At 43.3% G+C, this 9,691-nt stretch overlaps 1 protein-coding gene across 1 annotated transcript; it reads right to left on the bottom strand.

Moving 5' to 3' along the window:
• Window positions 1–1,239: 1,239 nt before the first annotated feature.
• On the bottom strand, window positions 1,240–9,075 carry AVPR1A (arginine vasopressin receptor 1A). The gene is made up of 2 exons (XM_004766600.3): window positions 7,398–9,075; window positions 1,240–4,680 (listed from the first exon to the last, which is right to left on the bottom strand). Exons 1-2 carry the CDS (start codon window positions 8,374–8,376, stop codon window positions 4,394–4,396), a joined length of 1,266 nt encoding a protein of 421 aa, XP_004766657.1. The 5' UTR covers window positions 8,377–9,075; the 3' UTR covers window positions 1,240–4,393.
• Between the last annotated feature and the right edge of the window lie 616 nt (window positions 9,076–9,691).

Below are 9,691 nucleotides of genomic sequence, written 5' to 3'. Positions count from 1 at the left end.
CATTTTTTATGCCAAATGATTATGCACCGTATAAATTGTTTCATTCATGATACCTTAAAGTACTTAAAAATTGAGTTAGAACAATATTCTTAAAATGTCTATGCATATGGTGGGATCATGCAATTCGTGTGACTCAGCCTACTTAGTCTGTCTTGGGGACTCCAGGGAAATAACTTTTCTTATGAATAGTCTTCAGATTTTTAGAAAAAAGATTTTATGTATTTATTTGACAAAGAGAGAGCTCACAAGTAGACAAAGAGGCAGGCAGAGAGAGAAGGGGAAGCAGGCTCCCTGCTGACCTGAGAGCCTGATGTGGGGCTCTATCCCAGGACTCTGAGATCATGACCTGACCCGAAGGCAGAGGCTTAACCCCCTGAGCCACCCAGGCGCCCCATAGTCTTCAGATTTTTGCTCCAACTGGCTAAGGTCAAGTGGTAGCAAAGGTTCATTCTCTCATATTTATTGCCCAGTGTTATGATTCCCAGGCTGGCAGATGGCATTGCGTGATACTAAAAGGACCACAGGGAGGAGAGGGTAGAGACACAGTGGCTGCTTCTGCAACTCCCAGATGGCTCTGCCCTGAGCTTACTCTAAATACAGCTGTTGCCTCCAGTATGAACATCTTTAGGAGCCCACTTTACCTGGATTTTAAAGGAGCCTACTCTCTGCTGTTTGGGGTAAAGGATTGGCTCAGCTTCTTCGATGGCTCTACTTACGCCTTTAGTGGTAGACTCAAACTCTGAAGCCAACATTTTAAAGCTTCAAGGATCAAATTGCATTACAAAAATGCAGGTTTTCAAGTCTGAAAAATTTCAACCTTTAACCTTATTGGATTACTTTATTTGTGTGATAAAGTTGTGTTTGATGTCCATTAAAGTTGTGTTTGATGTCCATTCTAGGAACTTTAGTAAGTTTAGGAGGATCCTGGATATTATTAAATCTGTTTGATTTTATTTTCCCCTTTAAAAACCACACCCTCCCCTCACTGATGGTATAAGACTCCTTTGAGGATGATGGAAACTCTGTATGTAGGGGGAGTATATACTTAACTAAAGAATTTCATTGATTTCCTTCACAGTTAATTTTACACTTTAAAAATACTGCCCTGTGGTGCCTTGGTGGGTCAGTGGGTTAAAGCCTTTGCCTTCACTCAGGTCGGGGTCCCAAGGTCCTGGGATCAAGCCCCACATCGGGCTCTCTGCTCAGCGGGAAGCCTGCTTTCCCCCCACCCCCCTGCCTTCTTCTCTGCATACTTGTGATCTCTGTCTGCCAAATAAATAAAAATCTTTTAAAAAATAAAATAAATAAAAATACGGTCCCAGTTTAACCCACTAATTACTTAATACATACTTTAAAATATTCCTTTTTCATCAACAATGAGTGTTTATCAAATGCCCAACAGCCAACACCACCAGTTTCTCCCTACCTGGAGGATTGTTGATCAATTACATTCCCCATACCCACGCAGCTACAGTAATATTGTATATTTTCAGGGTGTTCTCACAAATAACTCTGCAAAATAACACAAGGTGATTTAACACGTTTATCCTTGATTCCAAGCCTTCACTGGGCATAGTATCTGGGTCTTCTCTGTCAAGAAAGGGGAATCTGCCCTTCCCAGCACACTCTTCTGCTTTACCACCTGCAGTTCCCATTCTTCTGAAATAAGCAGGACTCTTCCAATCGGAATATGGTTCTGGGGATATGAATCCCATTTCCCTACATAACATCAAGGACATTTAGCAATGAGCTAAGTTAATCTTCTTAGCCTATATCACAGAGAATAAAACTGTCTCCTTGCCTAGTGTAGAACCAGCACTTGGTTCTGGTGTTACCCCCTACTCTTTAGTGTTATCTTGTCTTCCAGTGCATTTAAAAGGAACACAGCTGGGTAGGTCGATACACACTTTATTTGAGAGAGGTTCCTAGAAATAAGATTCAAATGGAATTGTTTTACCTGGAGGTATGCATCAATCTATTTAAAAAAAAAAAAAAAACACAAAACCCATGAGGTTATTATTTCGGAACTGAATGGGCTCGTCTTTATACCAACCAAAAAGGCTTTAGTTTTGAACTGTTGAACAGAAGTCACAAGGGTTGACAGAGTCACATAGGGCAAGATTACTGAGATGCTGCTATGACCCAAATAATGAAGAACCGATTCATTTAATTGGTGGCTCATATTTTGCCATATGGTGCCCTTTAAGAGACATATTTGCTGTTTTTAAAAAAGCAGAATTCTAAAACCTACAGACTTAATTTCTATATAACATTTGTGAACTTTTTTTAGGCATGACCATCGAGGGAGTAGCGAGCCTGAGAAAATTAGAAAGCCAAAAGAGCGGAGGAGTGAAATCAAAGTTTTCAGGTTCTCACAATGCCATCCAGTCCTCAGGTTCTTATCTACAAAGTTAAAAAAAAAAAATCCCCACAATAATGCTGTTAAAATAACTATTGCTTCCAAAAAAATAATAATAACTATTTTTTGCATCCTCTAAGGGATGCAAAACATTTATGATGTATCCTCAAATCATTGCATGATCTCTAAGAAGGAGAAGGAGCCAGAGAAAAAAAGCTCAGGGAAAAAAACCACTGGGTTCCATTAACAAAACATTCAGTCAGAATAGTCAAGTGGGTCGGCAATTCATCTCTTTTTAGAAATAAAAGAAACTGATGCTCTTGGCTGGCTCTGATTTACCTGTATTTAAAGGAAAGCAAGTTCTATCTTTAAATCGTAAAACTTTGGTTAGGCAGGAGCCAGGCTTTGTGGCCGCTGGCAATGTTTTCCAATGAATCAGCAAAGCTATATATAAATTTTAGGATTTTATATCCCAGACATGAACCAACAAATTCTGGTTAATGGAAAGTAAACAGGAAAATGCTGTGTGATTCTGAAGACCCTACGACTAGGATAAAAGCAGCTGGTGCATTCACAGAGCACTCATTTGTGAAGATCTTTTCATGCCCTTGATTTCATTTGGTTCTTACAACAACCCTGTGAGGTGTTATCAACCTCACTGCACAGCCAAGGAAATGAAGGCTTTATGTGTCTTTAAGTAATTTGCCAAAGTCATGCATTTCATAGCAAAGGAAACCATACTAGGCACAGAGAAGATTTCTCCCCCCAATCTCCCACCCCCATCCACCCAACCATGCTTCTCCTCTGCTATATAACTGTTAGATGGGTGAGAGATTAGAAGGAATGACCTAATTATTTTTAATTAAGCATGAGGGTACTTTCTGTATCCTGTCACTCTTTCTCTTTTTAAAAAAGAGCGTGGATGGGGGGGAGTCGAGGGAGAGGGACAAGCATACTCTGCATTGGGTGTGGCGCCCCACGCAGGGCTCGCTCTCAGGACCCCCAAGATCATGATCCCAGCAGAAACTAAGAGTCAGACGCTTAACCAACTGAGCTACCCAGGTGCCCCAATCTTGAGTCACTCTTTAGAAGATTCTCTTATTTACAAATCTGAACACCCCAAACATGAAGTAATAATCTGGACACCCCACACATGAACCCACTTAACACAGGATACCTTATAACACTGGTCGAGACAGATCTACAATGTTCTAGAAAAAGTCTACATAGTACCTTGGATAATCCATTTTTACTCTTCTAACAAAATCGGATATTTCTTATACAAATCTGACTAGTGGGAGAAAAAATATTTTACTGGCCATTTGACAATATTTTCTTTAACCTTCAGCATCTTAATAATTGTGCTTTCTGCAACCGGTAAAACATGAGGAGTCTAAAACAAGGAAGGAACTGCCAGTTCAAAAGTTAACATTTTGAAATATAGGTGATTTACAGCATTTAACTTTCTGCTGTGAACCAGGCATCCGCAGCTCCATATGCCCCAAACCCTCATGCCTTTTTCAAGGTACGTTCCCATCTCCAGGGCACCGTGGGAGGCTGCATTTTCACATTCAGAAACTGAGTTTTATTAGATGGAAACAATTTCTCTGAAGTTTCTTCTAATTCCTTTCATTTTATATAACTTTCATTTTATAAGACTGATGATGAGTTCACTTTGTTCAGAAACAATGTCCCTACATAAAGAAAAGAAAGGAAACCCACAACAGAATGTAAATCAGAGTGGTTACGATTTTTGCTTTAGAAATATAACTTCTCTTCTTATTCTGAGTATTAGACCTGCAAATTTTAGTGTAGCGTGGGTTTTTTTTTTTCTTTTTAATGAACATCCTGTATAAAACAATTCATAACTTTTGGTCATAGCAATGTGAAAATGCAACTAGAAACACAGTCTTGTCCTCAACACACCAGTTTATGCTTATCACTTATAAGTTCACTTGTTCTCCTGATTTCTAGCTGGATTTAGCCAGTGGACCCAAAAGTCTATTATAAGAGTCAGGCTGCATGAACGTGGGCTCAGGTGGAAACAGGAATGAATTTGACGGACTTGGAAAACTTGGGCGAGTCCTTCCATGTAACCATACTGTTGGTCGGGCTTCGGTTGTTTGTGTAAGAAGTCTGTCTTCTGCTCACACTGTCAGAATCTTCTTTGTTCAATGTTTGCTTCATGCTTTGGCAGCATGGGAAACTCTGGATGCAGTCTTGCAAGAGGTGGCCACTGAAAAACATGTAGATCCAAGGATTGCAGCAACTATTCAGGGAAGCTAGTAACGCCGTGATGGTGACGGCTGGGTTTTCCGATTCTGAATGAAAAGCAACGGGAAATGATTTAAACACTCACATGCAAGTTACTGTACACTGGATAAACTCATTTATGGACTCTTAAAAGTGGCAAAAAAGTTATGGGTTAATATAGAAAAGGAAGTATATTGTTTATCAATCCACATATGGAAATTGCTTGGCTACAAAATATTGTCATAAGCAAGATGCATTGAGATTAATTCAAGCATCTTAAACCACTTACAAATATTTCAGTAGAATGAATGGGACCTTCAAGAAGCTAAGAATATTAAATAATTTATTATTTTTTCTTTCTTTTCCCTAATTTTTATTTAAATTCTAGGTAGTTGATACATAGTATAATATGGGTTTCAGGATTAGAACGTAGTGATTCATCACTTAATTTATTTAAGAGATGTTTGTATTCTTTATCCTAGCACTAGTATGTGCTAATGGACACAGCGCTTACAGAATGGCTGCAATTTCAATGAAATTTCAAAAGTCTACAAGCACATATACAAAACTGTATTCAACCTAACAGCTAAGGCAAAAGTATAACATTATAGACCATCTTTAGTAGTTTTAAATTTTTTAATAGCAAACATATTCTGTAATAAGAAAGCATACATAAGGGTATGGTAGTAATAGGTCCCTGAAGCATTATTAAGTTGTTTGTGGAGTTGGGTAATTTTTTTTTTCTTTTTGATTAACTTTCTATGGTGTCTTTTGATTTTAAAAGAAAACCATCTTTGTGGTTTGGACAACTAAATTATATTAAAAACAACTGAATTAGGAAATTCCAATGAGTTTTGAAATATGTTATGCTATTTGTACTTGTAAACTACATAAATATTATAACCTTTCACAGAACTGTGACACTGATAATATACCTTTACTAAAGATAAGAATAATTAGCAGATACTTTTTCTTGATTATTAAATATAAACTTGGGTCTTCTCACTCTTGCTATGCTGGGATAAATTGAAGATTATTTAATCATACTTTGGGCTAAGATGCTACTATTAAAGGTGATCATGATCCATGGCAAAGACTGTACTCAGAAAGAATGAAAATCATCAGCAAACCTATGCACAAGTAGTGAATTTTTTAGAAATCATGTCTAAATTCTGATAAAGAAATAACTAGATTGAGTTTTTTATTTGACTAGCAATTAAGGAACTGCTAAGATCAAGCAAGACAGGAAATGGTAAACAAAAAAATCATTTATGCTCTTTTATTTATCAATAATATTATAGCTATGCAAGTATTTTTATTTGTTTGAATTAAATTCACTCCCAAATGTTTTATTTGCACACATAACCTCCAAAGCATATCACATATAGTCCCTATTGCAATCTCAAATAACAAAAGGAGACAGTTCTTTCCAGATCACCTATTTCCCAACTACAGCTGCTATTGATAACATTCCTGTAATATATTTTGCTCGAAAAAGTTTTTTTTCTTACTAAAAGGAAATACTTTTTTCAAGACCCAATATTAAATAATTTGGGGGGGGTGGTTCTTGTGAAGTTAGTTTTTTTTTTCAGATTGTGGAGGAGTTAAACTCAACCTAGTGGATGTAGAGAACACTTTCTGTAAACTATTGCAAAAGTTGTGTGCAGAGGCTATAGCTGTGTGGTTACATTAGTGAGGAAAGACAAATTCATCAGTTTAACAAATTTAGAGCTCAAAATGGGGTCGGGAGGAAGACAAACCATAAGGGACTCTTAATCTCACAAAACAACCTGAGGGTTCGGGGGTGGGTAGGGAGAGGGTGGTTGGGTTATGGACATTGGGGAAGGTATGTGCTATGGTGAGTGCTGTGAAGTGTGTAAACCTGGTGATTCAAAGACCTGTACCCCTGGGGCTAATAATGTACTATATGTTAATAAAAAATTAAAAATTTAAAAAAATTTAAAAAACAAAAACAAAAAACAAATTTACAGCTCATCATTAATCTTGCTTTAAAATACTAGAAAAGGGGCACCTGGGTGGCTCAGTGGGTTAAAGCCTCTGCCTTTGGCTCTATCCCAGGGTTCTGGGATAGAGCCCCACGGTGGTGCTCTCTGCTCAACAGGGAGTTCTGCCTCCCTGCCTACTTGTGATCTCAGTCTGTCAAAAAAATAAAATAAAATCTTTTTTAAAAAAATAAATAAAAATACCAGAAAAAAAAGTGTTACAGTAATTGTTAGAAAAAAATTAAGATGATAAGAAATGGAACACTAACTCAATGCTAAATTAGAATTACTGACTTCTTAATCTTTCTTTAGAAAACTATGTCAGTTTATCCTTGCCCTTGGGGCATTTCTACAAAATTGCTGTATTAATTCTGATAACATTTTACAAACTAGCAAAAAGCAGTTGCTACAGTAGAAATACTTCTCTGAGTCCAATGGACTCGAAAGCAGGGTGTTGTGCATTGGTTAGTGATCTGGCAAAAAGTCATTTTTCCATTTTGTGGTTGTGTGGCTGACTCTAGGGCGCAATTTCTGGATTTGTCTTGGGCTCATTGCAAGCTACAAACGGAGAGTCCTGGGCCTCATTCTATATCTACTGAATCAAAATGTCCTGGGCGGAGACCCCCAGAAACTGCCTTTCTGATAATTTCACCCAAGGCGTCATCCTTAGGCACACAGAAGTTAAAGAACTACTGCCCCACTTGCTATTATGAAGAGAACATCTGCCCCTGCCCACACACAAGCCGCCTTCCTGCACTTTCCTCCTTTTTCCGGATACCTACCGACCCAGACAAGTTTGTCATCCCAGACAGACCACATCTGGAGGATGAAGAAGGGGGCCCAGCAAACGATGTAAACTGTCACGATCACAAAAGTCATCTTCACGGTGCGGATCTTCGCGCGGGAAATGGTTTTCACGCTGCTGATACAGGGCGCGAGTAGGAACCCTTTATGGAGGGCGCCACTGGCGCCCTCCGCGCCCTTTCCCGGGCGCAAAGCCGTCTTTCCGCGGACATTGCGCCAGATGTGGTAGCAGATGAAGCCATAGCAGGTGCCGAGGATGACCACGGGCGCCACGAAGATGCCACCTGTCATCCAAGTCACATAGGCGCGGGGACCCCAGGGTTGGATGAAGGTGGCCCAGCAGTCAATGGCCTTGGTGACGTTGTCCACCTCGACCATGGAGAAGACGAAGTACTGTGGCGTGCTAAGCACGAAGCTCAGCACCCAGGCAGCGGCGATCATGAGGCGCGAGCGGCGCGTTGGCTGTTGCAGCGTTTTCAGCGGGTGGCACACAGCGATGTAGCGGTCGGCAGTCATAACCACCAGCATGTAGGGCGATACGAACATGCCGAACACCTGCAGATGCTTCACCACGCGGCACAGGGCGTCGGGTCCGCGGAAGCGGTAGGTGATATCCCAGCACATCTGCGGCAGCACCTGGAAGAAAGCGACGGCTAGGTCGGCTAGACTGAGGTGACGGATGAAGAGGTGCATTCGGGACGTCTTGCGGGGCGTGCGGTGCAGCGCGACCAACACACTGCTGTTACCCAGCACTGCCACCACGAAAGTCACAGCCAGCACGGCGATCTCCGCCTTGGCCAGCTCCTCGTCGCGCACGTCCCCCGGAGGGCTGCGGCCTCCCCCAGGCGCCTCCGCTTCTCCGCTACGGTTGGCACCACCCGCGGACAGAGGCCACCACTCGCTGGAGTTGTCCGCGGACACCGCGGCGGGACCTCCGGAGACACGCATGCTACCCATGCGGCGCCTCCTCGGCCTCCGCGGAGGCCAGCTGTCTTTCCGCCTCCGCTGGAGAGGGCTCCTTGCCCTCGGGGGCTCGCTGGGCTCTGCTGTCCCTCTTGAGAACGTCTGCGGGCACAGCGTCCCACCGCCCGCTGAGCTGCTCTCGGTCCCGTCGTCGCCGGCCCCTTCCTCTGCCGTTTTTCCTCAACTCGGAAGGCGCTGAGAAGGTGCACTTCGAGCGTCTGAAAGCACTGGGCTCCAAACTCAATTATTTATGCGGGGTTCGTTTCCCCAAAAGGCGCTCCCTCTAGTGCCAGTGATTGGAGACTGCTCCGCGCCTGTTCTCTCTCCTCTCCCCTCCCCGCTCCCGGGGGTTTCTTTCTTCTTCTTTTTTTTTCCCCTCCGCTCTCCGTCGGTGATTTGTCCTCTTTGCATCACTGCTGCGGGGGTGGGGCCGGGAGACGCCGATTCCTCGGCTTAAGAGTCGGAGTGGTGGCGCTTTCCCACTCTTCTTTTACAAAAACTTGGAGAACTGGACGTGCCGTGCCTTTTCTGGGCTTGCCACTATTTCCTCAAGCCCCCCTTAACTCCGCATTTGACTTAAACAGACGTAGTCAATGGGGCACCTTGAAGCCCGAGTGCACCACCTGGTGCGCGCGCGCGCACTCTTGAGCCTGAACTTGGAGCTCGACCCCACGCCCTGCAGCGGGAGTTTCCACCTCCGCAACTGGCGGGTGAATTCCCGGCTCCCCGCCCCGCCCCTCCAGGCTAATTTTACTCGCACCGCAACTCAGCTCTGGGATTTTCATCTCTCCCCACCCTGCTCCCCCCACCTCCCACCCCAAGATAACAACGGGGGAGAGGTGTCGTTAAAAAGCGCTCTCTTCTCAGTAGTGTATCTTTGATACCTGCTATTTGCTAACCGGTCTAAGGCAGACGTTTGGGGACCGGAAGGACGCACTCACTTATCTTACTGCACCCCGCCCCATCCCCCGCGCGGACCCGGGCTGCCCGTGGGTGTAGCTACAACAAGGAAAAAGAACTGGAGTTGGGGGTGGGTGCCTGGTTTCTCTGAGCTAGATTCCTGGGGTTTCCTCCGGGAAAAGCCTGATTCCCATCGAGGGGATGGGCGGAAGTTGGGCCCATCCGTGGGGACTTCGTCTGGTTACTGCTGAACCGTGGGGACATCTCTGGATGGACAAAGAGCGACTGCCTTAGAGCGGCCACCCAGGCAGCGCTGTCCAGCGCATGAGAGCGAAAACTCGCCAGGGCCCTGTGCTCCGGAGTGAGAAAGATGCAATCTCCGGTCAGGAAAGAGATGCTCTGAAGGAAG

This window comes from Mustela putorius, unplaced genomic scaffold (genome assembly GCF_011764305.1).
Source record: "Mustela putorius furo isolate JIRA1106 unplaced genomic scaffold, ASM1176430v1.1 tig00003988_pilon_pilon_pilon, whole genome shotgun sequence".
NCBI lineage: Eukaryota > Metazoa > Chordata > Mammalia > Carnivora > Mustelidae > Mustela > Mustela putorius.
Note: the sequence above shows the minus strand (reverse complement) of the source record. Positions and strands in the feature narration are given on the sequence as shown.